This window comes from Marmota flaviventris, chromosome 15 (assembly GCF_047511675.1).
Source record: "Marmota flaviventris isolate mMarFla1 chromosome 15, mMarFla1.hap1, whole genome shotgun sequence".
Lineage (NCBI taxonomy): Eukaryota > Metazoa > Chordata > Mammalia > Rodentia > Sciuridae > Marmota > Marmota flaviventris.
Window position 1 is genome coordinate 76,326,137 of NC_092512.1, and position 19,328 is coordinate 76,345,464.

General features: G+C 42.1%; 1 protein-coding gene and 1 long non-coding RNA gene across 2 annotated transcripts in view; one reads left to right on the top strand and one right to left on the bottom strand.

Moving 5' to 3' along the window:
* Nucleotides 1-6,761: 6,761 nt before the first annotated feature.
* On the bottom strand, nt 6,762-9,198 carry Sox17 (SRY-box transcription factor 17). The gene is made up of 2 exons (XM_027932783.2): nt 8,674-9,198; nt 6,762-8,061 (listed from the first exon to the last, which is right to left on the bottom strand). Exons 1-2 carry the CDS (start codon nt 8,978-8,980, stop codon nt 7,124-7,126), a joined length of 1,245 nt encoding a protein of 414 aa, XP_027788584.1. The 5' UTR covers nt 8,981-9,198; the 3' UTR covers nt 6,762-7,123.
* A 2,954-nt stretch (nt 9,199-12,152) lies between these two features.
* Nucleotides 12,153-19,328, top strand: part of LOC139702050 (uncharacterized) — a 37,643-nt gene continuing 30,467 nt past the window's right edge. Inside the window, exon 1 of the long non-coding RNA XR_011704615.1 lies at nt 12,153-12,395. This is a non-coding gene — a long non-coding RNA (uncharacterized lncRNA). The remainder of the gene's footprint in view (nt 12,396-19,328) is intronic.

A 19,328-nucleotide genomic window follows, 5' to 3' on the forward strand; every position in this document is an offset into this window, starting at 1 on the left:
TGGGAAATGGAGACTTCCGCCTTTGTGGTGGTACAAGAAAAAGGCTGTGTAATCCCAGTGCTTTGAAAGGCGGTGGCAATCCATAAAAGAAATGGAAATAATGATATGACCATATTTGCAGGTCAGATGAGATAGGAAGTTACCATAGCAGAAAGTCAATATCTAAAACTGATAGATCCAGGATTTGTCATGCGGGTGTATTAATTAATTAAATGCCAGAATTATTAATGTAGATGATGTCTAGAGGAGAAAAAAAAAATTGTGCTGACTTGTGAACTGACTCGGGGGAAAAAGCCTTTCCACAACTCGTAGCTTATAGAACAAGCCCATCTATAATGTTGCGAGTTTTTTTTTTTTTTTTTGCAAGCACATGCACAATTTAAATTCTTAAGTTATTTTAAAGTGAATAAAGTATATATTTTCCATATCCATAATCTCTTTATTGAAATTACAAATCTGAATTTTTTTCTATTAAAATATCTTATACACTTAATATCTCAGTAGGCCTTTTCAATTTAATATTTTCCATATATGTGTATGCACCTGCAATCCCCATAATTGTATTCAAACATCCAGAAATAGATTCTTAATTTTTCTTAATTTTTAGAGAATAACTAAATTGTTTTTCATTTTTGCTGTATCTCTGAATTTTCTCTTCCCATCAGCCCATCCATTGTTATCCTGGGGAAATAATTTTGAGGACTGAATGATTTAGAAATTTATCAGATTCCAGCATTACTTAGAAGTGCTGGAAGCCAGAATCAGTTTCTTAACTTGCTGCCTTCTTTTATTTCACTCTGCTTATTTGTCCTCAAAAATTCTGACTGTTCAGTCTTTAAAAAGCAAATGACCTGGAAATACCAGTCAGGACTTTAGAAACCATGACTAGTGGGAGGAGGAGCTGGGTAAGGTAAATGTTGGCATTTACCTTGATATTGCATTCAGTATGTCCCAATTAGCTGTTTGTTTTATAAACACCTTGAGATTTTCATGCAAAATGGGAGTTCATAGGTATTGAAGTATTTTATACAAGTTCTTCAAGTTACAATAATTTCTGTTCTCATTTTATAATCAAAGAGGCTGAACTGTACAAAATTCAGAGTTAAACAGATTATCTACGTCTCCAGTAATTATGAACAATCTTACAAGACTATAAAATTCTATTAGGGAAAACACCCAGGAGAGGCAAGTTGTTGGTTCTCTTTTCTAGTGGAAGGGCAAGATTAAGTTGTTCCAAGTCTGCTGGAATAGAAATACATGAAATCAAAAGAGAAAGAAGTGGGACAGAAAGAGATCACCATCCACAGCAAGGACAGGCTAACTTCAGCATGATCTCATTGGATTTGTGCAACAATCCAATGAGGTTTTATCATTATCCAAAGAGCTTTTGTGATTATCTTTTTTGTCTTGTTTTGTTTTACAGATGAACAAACTAGCGTTCACAAAAGGTTAGTGATTCCTCCAAACTCACAAACCTAAGTGACTAAACCAGGTGAACCTCTGACTCAAAATGCAGAGATTTTTTTCTTCTTTTAGAACACTGCCTCTCCTGGCTTTTATTCAGCTGTCTTTGCTTCTTGCCCTTAATAGTTTATTTTCTTGTTAAAATTTTTATGTCCCAACACATTACTTGAAAGAAAGGAATTATAGCCACCGGCTGACTATTTTGAATAGATACATAAAGCAAGGAACCAGTCAATTCCCCCGGAAGCCCCAATGAAAAATATCAACAATCATGCAGGTTGTTTGATTAGATTTTTGAGCACTTACCAGGTGCCATGACAGGGATGTAAAACATCCCTGCTGTGGGAGCTCTTCTTGTAGCTAGAGGAATGCTCTAACTACTGCATGCATTTCACAGTTCTATTCCTTCCCTAATAAGTTGTCAGGGTTATGGGAAAGCACGGATTGTCAGCAAGCCAAGCAAGTGTGGGCATGCATACAGGTCTAGTGATCTTTATTCTGACCTGAATCTTCACACACACAGAGTGACTACACAAAAATCATTTTTAAACATCATCAATTTCAAGAATAACAGTTGTGACATCAGCTTTAGCAAAATGTTTAAGACTTTGATTAAAGTAGAAGATCATCAAACCAAAATTTCTTCAGCAAGAATATTTGGATTTAAAGTTTTCCTTTTATTCAGCCAAATTGTTTGAATCTGAGCCATAGGTGAGTTTTTATATTAAAGAACATAATTACTATCTACTATCACAACAACTCCTTTAGTTCTCAATATGTACCAAGTATTCCACTAATAAATTTTAATTTCCAGTGTCCTGAACAAAGTTGGGAGAAATGGCCAGTGGGAGCTCTGTTAGTGTGTAGGAGATGGTGTAAATTGAATTCCTTGGCTTGCTGGCTTGCTTCCCCTCCACACACACTTTTTTAATGATAGGGATCAAATCTAGGGCCTCACACACAATAGCCAACCACTCTACCACTGAGCTATAATGGAATTCTTTATTCTCATAAAGGTGCTTGATAATTCGGAAGAAGCACACAGCAAAACTTCTCATTAGAAGAGAGGTAGGAACAGATGGTACAGTGAAAAATTAAGCAGGAGATATGGCTTGATCCCAGACCAGCATACTTTACGACATACTCAGTTGGACACAGACTTATCATGTGGTGAGGGACTGGAACCAAATGAACATATTACATCCTACTCCAGATGGAGACAGGTTAAAGACTTTTTCATTTTTCTTCAGATGAATATTCTGAGCCCAGAAGGAAGCACCTTGTAAGCAGGAAGAACAAATCTGTGCTGAAATAATGGGTATAAAATCCTTTCTCTGTCTACTATTGTCAAAACAAAGAGGAACAGGGGGAGGAAAAGAATGTCGAACATCTATTATGTGACAGGCACAGTTCTGAGTATTAAAAACAAAACAAAATGAGTTGTGTAAAAATGTTAGACTGAGATGATATATTCTGGTTCATAACACCCACTCCATTTTCTCCTTTTTCCCTGGTATGTGCTCTTCCTAACATCAGTAAAAATTTAAAGAACATGCAAATATCTTTCTCAGAGTGAGTCTGCCTAAAGGTATAGTAATTTCTGAGGTAAGAATAATACATAAATAGTTTCATTGTGATATCATCTCTTAGCCACTTATATAAGGAATTCATATATTTATCTGAAATTTATCAGATCCACCTGGTAACTTTAATAGCAATTAGTTGGTGTCTTCATGGGGGGAAAAAAAAAATGCCTTCTTCCTTATTCTCAAAATGCAAAGATTCTGTACTGGCCTCCAGTATGGAGAGCTTAGCCCACACAATGGCTAGATGCTTATTTCCTGACACACTTTAGTTGTTGCTGTTACCAGGAATTGAACCTACGGTGTTTTATATATGTTTCCAAAATAAATCAAGACAAATTTTATATATATATATATATATATATATATATATATATATATATATATATTTTTTTTTTTTTTTTTAACTACTAACTAGGGAGTGGGGGGATGCAGCTCAGTAGGTAGAGTGCCTACCTAGCATGTTCCAGCTCAGGCCCTGGGTTTAGGGCATCACTAATAAGTACCTGTAAGTTTACTTACATTTGGTGATGTTCCTAAGTCCTCCAACCTGGGTCTAAGTTTACTTTGTCTCCTTTACTAATGATGATGTCTCTGATGGGCTCCAAAGCTTTTTCCTGATTTTGCCCCCAGGCCTATACTTAAAAATGAGAGGGGCTTAAGGATAACAACAATTTCTGTAATCTGTTGCTGCATAACAATGTACTCCTAAACTTACTGGTTTATAACAAGCTCCCTCATCATTCATTCATTCATTCTTTTAGTTATTTTAACTCTCCCACCTCTGAATTGCCTGGGCACTTCTGAGTTTTGTTGTCTTATGTTTTTTGGCAATCCTGGGGATTGAACCTAAGGCTTTCTACATGCTAGGCAAAGCACTCTACCAGTGAGCTATATCCACAGCCCCTTTCTTCTGGGTTTTTAAAAATTCTGGCATCCCTTTAGTTCCAATAAGGTGCTGGAGTGGGCTGAAAGGAAAGCTGAGGCTTCTGTCTTTGCCAGAAGTCTCAGGACTCCTCTCTCCATCCATCTCCATGTGGCCTTACCACCTTAGTAACTGGACTTTTCACAGGGTTGCTCAGAACAACAGCCCAAGAAACAAAATCTGCTAAGCCTTCCTGCAAGTTGGTCCAGGAGCTGGCATAAAATCACTTGACTGCCTTCTATTGGGTTAGAGTAGCAAATCCAACCCCAATTGAAATACAGAGAGAGTTATACAAGGATATTAATACTCAATTATTGTTCAACGGGGTCATTCTTCAAGACTAGCTACCACTACCACAAGTGCACAAAGGAAAAGATCACACCTGCATTCTGACAGGACCTTGTGAGTTTCTTGAAGGACTGACATACTAGTCTCTCATGCTTCTTGAATCACATGTCACAAGAAAGGAGAACTCAATATAGGGAGGGTTCTTGATATGTCACTTGTGTTTTGTTTCAGCTCAAAAATGCCTTTTGGCTTTAATGCTCAGGGATGATACTTCCCAACCAAGCTTCATCATTAGTATTTCTAAATCTGAGGCCATTAGATTCCTACAATTTTTTAATGGTTAAAAGGGATTATGAATTGCCTGAAATTATATCTGAAGTATTAAATGTAAACTTGTGTGCATGTTCCTGGGGAGGGAATTCTTGTTTTCCTCAGATTACCATCTCCAGGAGAATTCAAATGTGCAAGACATCTAAGGGTGCTTAGAAACCAACCAAAAGGTACCCTGGATTCTTACCTCCTGATATAATCCTATGGTATCTCAGAAGTGTAGGATGAGGGAAGCAATGTATCCTCTATGTATTTGCTTCCTAAATAAGATAATAAAAAATTGAGAATATTAAGGAACAAAGCAATCACTATTGGTACTTGTGAATGCTTGAGAAAGAGAAAGGAACTGGCTTGATGCCCTTACCCCCCCCCAAAAAAAAATCTGTGATTATGAATGATGCTCCATCCAAACACATTAAAATTACCTCGACAATTTTAGTTATTATTTTCCCACCAGTGCTGGGTGAATAGTTAAGAATGTAACTTAAAAGGTCTTTGGATTCTTGCCCTATGCACTTTACCTCCTTTTCTCCCTTTCTTTTTCCCTATTCATCTTCTAGATTTTGCTAAGAAATAGCATTTGTGGGTACAACTGCATCTTCATGGACAGTCACTAAAATACCAAGAGTAATCTGAACTAGCCACATGCCCTTGAACTAGGGCAGGTGAAGCCCTGCTGCTCATTTTATCTACAGGCAACTCTTGGGACATCCTGGTAAAGGAACTCAGAATAACCACCTCTCTGAGGCCAGAGGAAGAACAGAACAAAAAAGTAGTAGAGCATTAGATTGAAATTAATTGGGTTAGATGAAAATCCCAGATTTAACTTTGTAATTTTTATATTACTGTTAGCTCTGTTATGTCTAACAAAACAAACATGATCTTTCCATCCCTCACATTCCTAGTATCCAGGAATCCCTTCTTAAAAACATATACTACAGAGGATCCCGTGAAGCATTTCAGCTTAGATCTCTCATATAAGCATTTGAAACTCTTCTCTATAACCCATACCAGAATGGAAAATTATATAGTTTCTCACCATTCAGAATGTCAATTCTCCCAGTGCCCACAGATACACCCTGGGAAGAAGGAAAACAGTAAGCAAATGTTATGTAAGAACTGTGGTGGGACTGGAGCAGGGGCAGGGTGCAGGCAGCTCAGTGCACTAAAGCTTTTGCCTGGAATGCACAAGGCTCTGGTTTCATCCCAGCACAGTAAAACAAAACAAGGGACCAATATCAAGCTTGTGTGTATGTGGCACAAGACAGCTTAGTGTATTCTTTTGTTGCTTGCAAAGTGGGGGAAATCGCACCTGAACTTGCAATCCAATTCTGCAATCCAATTCTGTGCAGAACAGCACTAAGGAAACATCTGGCACAGGAAATACCCAATACAAGTCATATGTTCTCATTTATGTCCAATCTGTAAAATGTTTGAAAAGTGCCACAGCAATCAGCACTGCAGATTGCAGGGGCTGATCTACTTACAACCCTGTAATTCAATTTCTTCCAATAGGGGTGTAATAGTGATGCACTAGGGCTGTGGTTTTAGTTCACACAAGTAAAGCCTGTGATGCACAAATCACCCATGGATTCACCCCAAAGTTTAGGAACCTCGGATGTCATTAGATGCTAAAGTTCACTGACAGTCACAATGCAAATTTAATTTTGTTTAGTTCCCACGATCCCTTCAAAGTATTAACCCAAACACACCACTTCCCAAGGTATAAAAATGTGAGAATCGAAGGCAAGTTGTGTTGAAGGAGAGCACAAAATTCTTGGTGGAATATAGAATATACATCTATATCCAAAAAGCCTATTTAGGCAGGTTTCTTTAACAACTAGAAAACCAAAACTATTTGGACATCCCCTCTGGCTAAAGTGATCTACCGAAATTAGAAACATTTGCAATATTAACAATAACCTTTCATAGATCAAGATCACTTGAAATATGTGAAGTAGGCTTATTCCATGAGGCTTTTTTTCCCCTAGCAAGAACAATTACATACAACTTGCATATTCTAATATTCATTTTTAGGACTCCATGAAAGCATTATGGTCTGCTATTGTAGGAAAATGAGAAACTTATAGCGTTATATATTAATACTTAACATTGATCTAAACAATTGGTTTCTGTTAAGACTATGTGACAGAGGCACTGCTAGAGTGAAAAAGCAGATTTTATTTTTTAAAAGATTAAAAAAACACATCGGGCAAAATTTCTTCAATCAATAAACTTTCAAGAAACGGAGCAAATTGTTGTGGGACCCATTCGGGACAGGTTAAACTGAAATTGGAAAGGGGATTTCGACAATGCTATGAGGGGGGGGGGAGGCCCTGAATAAATTTTAAACAATACTTCACATACCCACAACTGGTCAAGTGGCAAAGAAAATAAATTACCATAAATTATATGCCAAGGCAACTTAAAAACAAAACAAAACGACGTGAGGCTAAGGATTTCCTTAGCTTTTTTCCAGAAAGAGTGTAACACTGTGCTTCTGCCCTGCAGGCTGGGGCGGATTCAGGACCTGTCAAACGTCAGGATAGTTGCAGTAATATACCGCTGAGCTGGCATCGGACACCACGGAGGAAATGGCCCCGTGGCTGTCCGGGAGATTCACACTGGCGTCATGTCCCTGGTAGGGGAGACCCATTTCGGGTTTGCACACGAAGTGCAGATACTGTTCAAATTCCGTGCGGTCCACCTCCCCGAGGAGCTCGGTGGGCTGGTTGGGGTCCGTGCCATCCCGGCAGGACAGAGCCTCCGGAGGAGGTGAAGGCTGCCCGGGGCCCGGCGGGGGATGCTGCTGCGGCGGCTGCTGCTGCGGCGGTGGCTGCATGTGGAAACCGCGCGCGCCGCCCGCCGCGGGTGAGCCCATTGCGCCGTAGTACATATGAAGGGCGCTGGGGGGCGCCAGGAGGCCTGGCATTGCAGGGCCAGAGGGCTCTGGACCCAGCCGGGGATGCATGGGGCCAGCAGGCGGTTCTGGAGGCACCGTGTAGTCCGAGACCTGCGCGTAGCTGTAGGTGCCGGCAGCTGGGCAGTCCCCTGGCAGAGGTGCAGCGAAGAAGGCCGGGTCTGGCTCCACGCCATCCAGCGGGGACGTGTCGGGCGTGGGCAGCGGGTAGCCGTCCAGCGATGGTGCACCCAGCCCTTGGCAGTCACGGTAGTGGCCACCCATGTGCGGGGGCAGCAGTGGCGGGCCAGCCGGGAAGCCCTGCTCTGCGAAGGGCAGGCCCAGGCCGTCCATGGCCACGCGGCCGCCCTCGGAACCCAGAGCCGCAGCCTGCGGCTCCGCGAGGCCGTGCAGGAAGCCTCCCTCCACCCGCTTCAGCCGCTTCACCTGCTTGCGCCGCCGCGGCCGGTACTTGTAGTTGGGATGGTCTTGCATGTGCTGCACGCGCAGTCGCTCGGCCTCCTCCACGAAGGGCCTTTTCTCCGCTAGCGTCAGCGCCTTCCACGACTTGCCTGAATGGAAATGGGAAGGTGGAGAGGGGCGCAGGGCTTACCCAACGGCGCTCCCGCCCCAGGCCTTACCTAGCCCTACCTCTCCCACCCCAATCTTGAATTGTAAAACCAGAGGAGAAACCAAGTCAAGTTGAAGGGGGAAGGTTCCAGCACTTGGGAGAAAACACGTCCTCTAAGGGTACTCCTCACTTCTTCTGGGCTCCTAGAAGTGGCCTCTCCTCTCACCCATCTCCCGATCCTTTCAAAAAACTTGAAATATTCCCTGGGCTGGGAAGGGGTTGAGTTCTGACACGACTGACCCAAGTAGAGGCAGGGGTGCCCTATCGCAGCTCGGGGGCACCGGGAAGCCACCTCCTCAGAACCACTGCACTCGCGCCCTGGCCATCTGGGTAATGCGAGCGCGGACTAAAAAGACCAAAAGCCCGTTTGGAAAGAAGGGGAGCAGGAGGCGGGAAATGAACAGAGTGTCCCCAGGGATGGACGAGGCTACAACACACACTTGGTCTCAGAAGCAAAGCAAAACAAAATAAACAAAAAAATCTTTGGGGCTCAAGGAAGTGGCTCCGCGATTCGCACCGGAGATCAGTAGCCTGGCGCCCAGCTTGGACTCACCTAGCATCTTGCTCAACTCAGCGTTGTGAAGGTCCGGGTTCTGTTGCGCCAGCCGCTTGCGCTCGTCCTTAGCCCACACCATGAAGGCGTTCATCGGCCGCCGGATGCGAGACTCGCCCTTGGCTCGGCCGGCAGCCCCAGCCGGCGCTCCGGTACTGGCCGCCGCCTCGCCCTTCACCTTCATGTCCCCGAGGGGGCTCAGCGACTCGGCCCAGGGACAAGGGCCCAGCCCGGCCATCACCGCTGGCAGCGCGTTCCGGGGCTGGCTCTGGTCGTCACTGGCGTACCCCGCATCCGGACTGCTCATGGCGCTCCAGCCCTGCCCCGCGCCCCGCTACCCTCCGCAGGACACGCCACCTCCCCCGACCCGGGATTGGGGAGGACGGGGTGGAGAAGGAGGCAAGAGATACCTAGAGAGCTGCGAGAGCCTCCGGGCCCCTAGCTGCCACCTGCGTCCCCAGCCAGTCCCAGAACACTAACTAAAGTCCCCGGTCGGCCCAGTGACACTGCAAGCACCCCCTGGCCGCGAGCCCTTTTCTGCACAGCTGTGGCCAATGGAGCGGCGGGGGCGGGCCGGGTCGGCGTTGTTAGGCCCACGCCCGGCCTGTGGTCCGAGTCTCAAGTCCTAGTTAACCCCAAGCCCGCCCCTTTCCCCTCCCCCGGTCCAGCGCCCTGGGCTACACCTGCCCCCAGGAAAACTGGCTGGAGCCGGGTTCTGGCGCCACGTCCGGTCCTACTGGGGAAGGGGAGCCACTGAAGAACTTTCTCGGGGCGCTGACTACTGCAAGATAGAGGTACTTACCCAAGATAGTTCACATTAGCAGCTAAGCATCGGTTCTATTCTCTCTCAAATCACATCTTTATTATAGAAGGCAAGGATATTTTCAGTGCTGGATGAACTTGCTTCCTTCCAAGGGACTGTACGGGTGCCTTCTGCAAATATATTTTTTTCTAAGGCAGAAGATAGTGTTTAAAATAAACGAATGCAGTCTCTCCCCAAGGACTCGCCTTACTTGCATTGTGTTAAAAATGTTATGTCCAAGGTAAATTCTACTACTTAAAACAAGATTTAAATAAGGAATGACGTTCATTCTCCTCTGGTCCATCACCCTGAAGAAATTTAAAGTTTTTATTCATGATAAATAAACCCTTGAAAATTTTCAAATTAAAATGTGTAAGATACATTTAACAAAACTGTTTCTCGTGCGTTTCATAAGTTAGTTTCTATAATGGAAAGACTTGCACGGGGCCCTAGGTTTGATTCCCTGTACCACCAAAAATAAATAAATAAATAAAGGTAAAATATAAAGACAACAACAATATTTGTCTTAAGTGCCCAAATTTATTAAGGGAAAGAGAGCAATACTTTGAGCGGTAAAATAGCTAAATCTCTTAGTAGCTAAGATGGCTACCCCGGCAGATAATTTTCCTAAAAAGGAAATGTGAATGATTATTAAAATTGTGTTTAGACCTGAAAAAGGTTTTCTTTGGGATTTTTAAACAAACCTTTATATAGCAATTATATATGACATTCAGTATTCTTATTGCCTCCAAACCTTATCGAACTAGTTTATCTTTCAATCAACTGTATTAGTTAGACACTTATAGCTTAACCAGAGGGAAACTGAGGTGCAAGACAGGTCTTTTAAAAAGGTGCCTGGAGATCAGAGTGTTGGGATGGTGAAGTTTGCACCTGGCAGTTGACCTTCAGAGCAGGAGCCAAGATACCCCCTCCCACACTTGCCAGTTGTGTTTATGTATTTGTATTGTTTTCCACCAGTAACCAACACGTCCACCTCTGCATACATTTGGGAAAAAGAAAAATCAATATATCAATCTCCAGAATAGATTTTCACAGTTTGCTATGAAGGGGTGATGAAAGTGGTACCAATTACATCCCGGATCTGAGAGGTAAAATGTTATAGCTTTCTGTGTGATATTTCAGTGACGAAGTCATTTATCATGTCTGGCTCATTAAAGGCATCCATAAAAACACAGGGCTTTTGCTAAATCCTGACCTTTAGTTTCTCTGTCATTGCTTTGTATCCAAAAAACTGATACACAACTGTTTAAAACCAACTTTTCTTTACCAGGGATGTGTGGACTTAGTTCCCTTGGCTCACCTTTCCTTTAGCACCCAGTCCTCCTATAGGGACTGTAAGACTCTAGTTCTAGTTTACAAGTAGCTATGGTTCAAAAAAGAAAAAAATAAATTAATAAATTTGCTTAAAGAAATCATAGTGGAATGTTTTTAATTGATAGTTTAAAGCAGTTTATCTTAAATTTCATGGTGATTTTCCCTTTAAAGTTTTATTTGTTCCAGAAGAAAAAAAATGGCTTGAAAATAAAGCAAAAATGCATTGCAAATGGTTATAAATAAGGAAACTATAGGAGTAGAAACAGCAATGTTAGCCTATATTCCCAGCTACTCAGGAGGCTGAGAAAATATGATGGAAAATTTGAAGACAAGGTCAGCAATTTAGGGAGACTCTGACTCAAAACAAACAAACAAAAAAGATCTGGAGTTGTACTCACTGGTGAAGCACCCCTGGGTTTGATCCCCAGTATCATAAATTTTTTTTAAAAATTTAAAAAAAAAGAGGGACAGCAAAGTTACCAGTTAATCCCCTAGCACCTTGCTCCTTGCTGGTTTTTAAAACACATTATCTAACTTTTTTTAGATTGTAATAAATATGTTTTCAAAGATCTCAAAGCAGAATTTTCTCTTAACTGCAAAAGCTTTTATGAACTAAGAGTTTTTTAGAATGGAGACTGAAAAACTAAACAAAACCAATGCCTGTGCTAGAATCCATCTCTAGATTAATCTATTTGACTAATTTCTCCAAAGATAAAATAGAGTATAGAAAATATAATCCAGGTGTGGTTCCAGAAAAAGTACAAGAGCAGTTTTATCCTTGTTCACCCTCCTGATCTTAACGTTGGGAAACTGATGGAAGAAGAAAATCTAAGGGTTTCCATCATTATTTGTACCCGATCCTGGAGAGTAACCAGTGATTTTTGACAGATAAGGTTACTGGGAAAGCAAGTGAGAGAACACATCCCTAAAATGGAGTTGGAGCTTCAGATTTGGGCACTTTCTTTATTTCTTAATACACCCTCCTATGGAGTCATAACGTAGCAGTTACTTAAATTTACCAAAAAAGAATTGTGGTGCCTTTCCAAGACCAGTCGCCTTTTACATACTAGTTACCTAGGTTTGATTTCTTTTAATCATTCTCTTAACATATTTTTTGGGGGGTGAGGGGGAGTACTGGCGACCGCGGCGCCCCAAACTGGTGCGCTTTGTGTGCGGACTCGTATTTCAATCTCTTTGCTAAACGCAGTGTTAGAAGCCAAGCTCTGGACGTTATCGGAGCCAGCCACAAATGCCACATGTAAAGAAGCAAACATCCGGAGTGGCTTCCTGCAAGCCTTGCTTTTCTCAACCCGGGAGATATACTGGGGCGGGGGTGGGGGCGGGTAGAGGGACAAGTTTCACGAGTGAGAGCCTTGTACACCACCAGCTCTGGAGCCGGCAGTGAACATTTGCAATACACAGTGCTGGAATTCTGGGCTCGTGGCTACTGATTGCGCTTATACTCCCCGGCTTCGCAGGCCGGACTCCAGTTCCAAAGGCTGGGCGAGGAAGCAACTAATGTAGCAAGAAGCTGTGCCTGTTACCACTTGGGGTCTTTGGCCAGCGGGCGCAGAAATTAATTCGGGTAGGTGACAAACGGTGGCTCAGACCTGGAGGAATCAGGGCCAAGCTTTTCCTAGGGCCTCTGAGTGAACAGGCAAAGGCTGGGTGATTTCCGGTAGTCTTTTGTGTTTTTGATGCTCGGGAAGCGGGAGCCGGACAAAGGACACTCAAGTCATTCGGGAAGGATCCCTGAGCACCCAGGCAGATCTGAGGTGGCTCTAAAGAGCAAGCTCGTGGGGGAGGGGAGGAGAGTGCGCGCAGCAAACCCAGGAAAAACTCAGGTGCGACCCTCGGATGAATAGACATTGGTGTCCCTAGGGGGAAAAAAAAAAAAAAAAGAACAACATTAAGGCCTTTGCATTTATAAATCGTTCAGGGTCGGCTGCCTCCCAGAACCGAGAGGGAGGTGGTTTGCGGCGGCGGAGCACAGTCCAGGGCTCAGCACTTCCCAGGTAGGGCCACGCAGCCCAACGACGCCGATGGGCACCTTGTGCCTCGGCGCCCACTGGGGCGGCGGCGCCGCTCCCGCTTGCTACCTTTCGCGTCTCCTCCCTGTCCCGAGGCCAGTACACCGAGGGTCCAGGATGGAGGTCGAAGGTCGCGGGCGGGAGGGGATTGGTGAGGAGGAAGGAGTGGCCGGGAAGATAGCGGTCACCCGTCCAGCCGTGGCCGGCGCCGCGCGCCCCCCGGCCCGGGAGGTGCGACCCAGACCTTGCAACCTCTGCTACACCGGCTCTCCTTCCTAAAAGCGAGACTGCGAGAGTGGCTCCGGGGACGTTCGTTCTCCGCAACAATGGAACATTAATTTTACTTTCACGCCCCCTGTCTTTCCCTCCGCCTGCATCCCTTCCTGGTGCACAGTACTCCCCTCTTGGCGGTCTCCGAACCCCGCCCTGGTACCCGGCGACTCCTCGACGGTATCCTCGTTCCCGCTTGGCCCCGCCTGGGGTTTGCACCGGCGAAGCAGGAAATGCGCTGTTCCCGGTCCACTTTCCTGCTCAGAAACTGGTCCGCGGGGGTGTTTCTTAAGATCCCCCACCCCCAACTGTAGTCTCCCGGTTGATGGGTGGGCTCCTTCCCGTTATGGCTTGGCGTTTGGAACCTCGGGTTACCGTGGCGGAAGTGGCATTGGGGTGAAGGAGAGAGCTCGTCTGTGAACGCTGGACAAGTTACACACACACAGCCTTGCTGTCCTGTCCCTTTCCTGTCTGCCTCCTACTTTAAAGGGAATTTCAAATACAACTTGGTTTCTATGCGAAGGCTGAGGCTACTGCTGCTGATCTACTAGCCCTCTGTATCAACCCACACCCTGGAGAGGCCAGGGATTCCACGGAGGGTTGTATCTTGGAACTGACCAGTCTTATCAGTAGCAGGTTCCCTGCTAGCAGAACACTTCCACTCCCACCTAAAGGAGAATCAACGCGGCCCCTGCCTCGAAGGAATGTACAATACAGTGTCCTTAGGCTTCTTCCCTGATTTATTAACGTCCATCTGGGTGTTCTGGGTCTATACCCTGTAATGATTTGTTCCTGGCCTGTGAAGGTGATGCTGATATCAATACGACAAGTGCTTTGAGGTTTGTTTGTTTGTTTGTTTTCTTTTCTTTTTTTCCCCTAGTGGAGGTAATAGGTTGCCTTTCCACCCTGAAAACTCTGCCAAGTTTCCCTAGGAAACAGAGCTGGCCTGTGCCATATGGTTGGTTAGGGCAAGGTGAGCATTCTGTGATCATGGAAGTGATCAAAGTTAAACAGGTCATAAGACAGGCCACTCCTGACAGCACTCATTACCTGCTCTTCTGTGCATTTTAGCCACAGCATATCAGATTTTAAAACAGTACCAGGGTAGCTGAGTTGACTTCCAAAGTTTATAAACAGGAGGGAAAAATACTAGGGATCCTTGCTGGATTCCATTGCTGTTAAGTTTCAGTTGATGTTTGTTATCAAAATTTTATTTTCTGTCCATTTGCTGGACCTTGCTAACAACTTTGACTTTGTTTCATTTAACAGTATAACACAGGGCCTTTGGATCATTTCATTTTTATGTTCCCAGAGCACATACAATTTATAGTCTCTAACAAATGCTTGTGGATAGATAGTATAATGGCTTTCCTTCCAGATTGAGTCATTGGGTGCCCTCCCTTCTAGACAAGGCACGGAGAACCATCTCTGTAGACCTCAGCAAAGATTCTGTTCTTATTGCAAGCATATCTATGTAGACCTATGGTCAGATGCCCTCAAGCCAATAATATTATCTCTCACCCTTTCCTTCGCCAGGAGTTCAGTATTTCAGCATCTGAAATCCCACCCCTCCCAAGGATTAACTCAAAGTCTGTTGCTTTTTAGAACTAATTTGACTTGGAAGTATAGCCAAGAATGTACATGGACAATTTTACCTATGGATATAATGCAAAAGCAACTGTGTATCTTCAGGAGTTTTTTCAATATTAATTTCTCCATAGTCATGAAGTACAGTTTACAAAGCAGTTTCATTTGACTCTCTGAATAGTCCTGTAGGTGAGCTGGACAGCTAGGCTCTCTCTCTCTCTCCTTCTTTTTCTTTTTTTGGTGGTGGTACTGACTGGAAGTTGAACCAAGGGAATTACCCCTGAGCTATACACCAAGCCCTTTTTATTATTTATTTTGAGATGGGATCTCACTAAGTTGTCTATACTGGAACTTGTCTCCCAAGTAGCTGGGAATAAAGATGTTGGCCACTTCACTGGGCTAAAGCCTCATATTTTTGAGGAGCCTGAGACTAAGAGGATCAATGACTCAAGGTCACATGACAAGGTTCTTGGACCTTTTATCAGCCCTTGCTGTTAACAAGAGTTGATCTTGTTTTGAATTTCTTCCCTTACCATGTTTCTAGCTAATGGGGCGGCCCATGGAATTTGTGGGAACTAAATAAAGACAGCAGATAGGTAAAGACTGATCAAGGATCCTTGGCACAGAAACTTCTAATGTTTTCCCTAACTGGGTCATGATAAATTTTTAAGCCAGAGTACTATAAGGAAAAAAAAAGTCATTTTCATTTATAGTATTTATAATTAGATTACTTTAATGGTACTAGGGATTGAACCCAGGAGCACCTTCCTACTGAGTTACATCCCTAGCTCTTTTTATTTTTGTTTTCTAAATGTTGAGACAGTGTCTTGATGAGTTGCTTAGGGCCTTGAGTTTGAGATCCTCCTGCCTCAGCCTCTGGGATTACAGGAGTGAGCCACCATGCTGAGCTATAAATAGATCTTTTAAGATCACATAATCTAAGCCTTGGATGACATCTCATTTATTCTATTTCATAAAAATCTTCTAATTTAGCGGTTTTTTTTTTTAAAAAAGGAAAATAATTCAAAGTTAAATGGAGATAAAGGTCTAATTTAAGGAAATTAAAGTCTTCAAAGATTTGTCCTTGCACATCATACTCTTTCAAACTGTAAAAAACTTAATTATCCTAAGTTGTTGAGCTCTCTTTCATCATCTGCTTATACTGTTGGCTGCCTTGATACCCATTATGGACCCAGTCTTGAAAACATAAAATAGCCGGCAGGATGACACATACCTATAATCCCAGTGACTCTGGAGGCTGAGGCTGGAGGATCACATGACCTTGGCAATTTACAAAACCCTGTATCAACATAAAAAAAGGATTGGAGATGGGCTGGAGTTGTGGCTCAGTGGCTTGCCTGCACAGGTGAGGTGCTGGGTTTGATCCTCAACACCACATAAAAATAAATAAACAAAATAAAGATATTGTGTTCATGTATAACTAAAAAAATATTTTTAAAAAAGGGGGATTGGAGGTGTAACTCAGTGATAAAGCGTCTCGGTTTCAATCCCCAGTACCAAAAAATAAAAATAAAAAATAAAAACATACAGCAGCTAGATAAAGTAAATTCTATTGTTAGGAATAGAAATGAATAGCAAGTATTATCAATTCTTTTTTACAAAATGGGAAAATAAGCCACAGAGAAACTGGAAAATTTGCTTAATGCTTTCAAATCATGCTGTGACAAGAGAATAATCTATTCATTTAATCAACAAATAATTAACTGTGAGTGCAAGGCTTAGCACTGCATAGCATGTTGATAATGAGCACAAACTTGGGAGTTGGAATGGGTAAGTTTGAATTCTAGTCACAGCTTACAAGTGGTACCTTTGGACATGTGACTAAACCTCTTTATACCTCATCTGTAAATTGGAGGATAAGAATAGGAATGACCTAAGAGTTTCATGAGGATAAAATGAGTTAACTGTTCATAAACTCCTTAATATAGGGCCAGGCACATAGTTAATGCTACATAGATGTTTGATAAATAAAATAAAATTTAAGTTGATGCATGTTAGCATATGAAAACATGCTTGAAGAAGAAGTAAGAAAAAGTTACAGTAGTACTGAGGGTAAATACATTTTAACAACTAAACAAACAATTTCGTGATGGTGTTGATATCTATGCTAGTAATAATTAACATTGTTGTACTTTAATCACAGTTGTCTGTTACACTTACAAATTGTGTAGGGAGGTTTCTGTAAACTATTGGGCATTTCTAATTATATCTGAATGTGACCACTTTTACTCTGATAGTTTTAAAAATTTTATTTAGTGCATGTTAACCTGAAGTCTTAAGACTGGAAGGGACAAAAATACATGGAATTGTAAAACATCCGGCATTCTTAGAAAATTTTGGGAATACAAAGACACGACTTCCAAGTTAATTTTTACTTGGGTAGGATAAATTATTTTCCTAAAGATATATAAGCAAAATTTAACTTCAATAACTGCTTAGTACATTCATATTTCAAAGGAAGAAATACACACACACACATACACACACACACATATACACACATACACACACATACACACACACACACACACACCCTCAACTCTAACCATACTTTTCTGTGTAGAATAGTAGAAAGTTCCTAAACTCTAGTCTTGAGTCCTCAGTAACTTGTTATCAAGAAAACAGCAAGTCACTTAAACTGCCTAATATTTAATTTTTTCAAAAAAAGTGGGAGGCAGGTGTCTGATCTCTTCCCAACTTTTTCAGATAAAGAAATAAACAAATAATTGCTACATTTCTGCAAAGTGAAAGTACTGATAAAATAATACTACTGTGTGTATATGTGACTTTATGTGGCTGTAGGTGTCTGGCATTATATAAATTTAGTGCAGATTCTTTGTACATAAAAATAGCCAACTGGGATGAAATGGAATTCAGGGATTATAATGAAAATTTACTGCTTTGGGTTATAATAGAATGTTATTGTATATAGAGGAGAAGCTCTCTCTCTTTTATTTTTATTTATTTTATTTATTTTTTAGTTTTAGGTGGACATAACATCTTTATTTTATTTTTATGTGGTGCTGAGAATCGAACCCAGTGCCTCACGCATGCTAGGTGAGCACTCTACCATTTGAGCCACATCCCCAGGCCCCCCCCCTTTTTTTTTAGATGGACACAATACCTTTATTTTATTTACTTATTTTTATGTGGTGCTAAGGATCAAACCCAGTGTGTGGCACATGCTAGGCAAGTGCTCTACCACTGAGCTACAACCCCAGTCCTGAGAAGCTCTTTAAAAAAAAAAAAAAAAAAGCTGGGAATTGAGTTGAACCTGGGGGAGAGGGGCTTGACCACTGAGCTATATCCCCAGCCCTTTTTTTTTTTTATTTGGAGACAGAGTCTGGCTAAGTGGCCCAGACCACCTCAAACTTGGGATCCTCCTTCCTCAACCTCCCAGGTTGCGAGGACTACACACATGCATCACAGTGGCTGACCAGTTCTTCTTTTAAAATTATTTATTTTAAAATAATTTAAAACTTGCAGAAAAGTTGCAAGAATAATACAAAGAACTATGTCACCCTCACAGACTCTCTAGTTAGTTAGCATTTTTTGACCCAACTCTCCTTATATATATAAACATAAACACTTCCCCACATTTTTTCCATCTTGTTTTCCCTTTCTGAATATATGTAAATGTACAGAACAATATAAATATACATTACATTAGTATATAATACATAGGCTGTCCTATAACATTAGCATATACACATAGATGTATGTAATACAAATACATAGATATATATTGTTATATAGCACAAAATATATTGTTATTATTATTTTGTATGTTGTTATATATAAGGTTGTATAATTGTTATATAAAATAATATATTGTTATTGTAATATATACATAATGTATTGTTATACATTAAGTTGTGTGTATGCTATCAGTCATTTTTCTGAACCGTATGACAGCAAGCTTTAACGCGATGTCTCATCACTCACTTGACTTTCTCCAATGTGTATTCACCTAAAATTAGGACACTGTTCCAATACCCACCAAATAATCATACAAATCAGGAAAGGAAGCATTACCACCTCATGTCACTACCCTCTTAGCCACATATCAAAGCCTGCAAACTTCTCTGACAGAGGCTCTTTTCTCTTTCTGCTCCAACACTCAGTCTGAGATCACATGTTACTTTTTGCTATCAAAGCTCCTCAATCATTTTCTGTCTCTCTTACAACTTTCATAGCTTTGAAGTGTGCAGGCCTTTCATTCCAAGGATGTCCCCCACAGGGTCAGGCTGGTAGAGCTTACACGTTCTTCACAGAAAACCAACTGTGCTCCTACCAGGGAACCAAGGGAGGCAGGAAGTCATCATCTCATCTTCACTAGTGATGTCAATCTGGATCACCTGGTTGGTTGGTGTCTTAGTGTCTCCATCTGTAAGTTACCACTTTCCCCTTAATAACTGAGAAATATTTTCCCATTATACTAATAATCCTGCTTCTCATCAAACCTCCACTCACCTGCCTTGGCATTCACTGGAGGGATGACATGTGACAAGTGCTGACTTTCTATTCCCATAATTTCTTCTGTATTCATGTATTTTATTTATTATATAGCAGTTTGCCCTTCTTTTATTTGTTGTTTGTTTGTTTATATC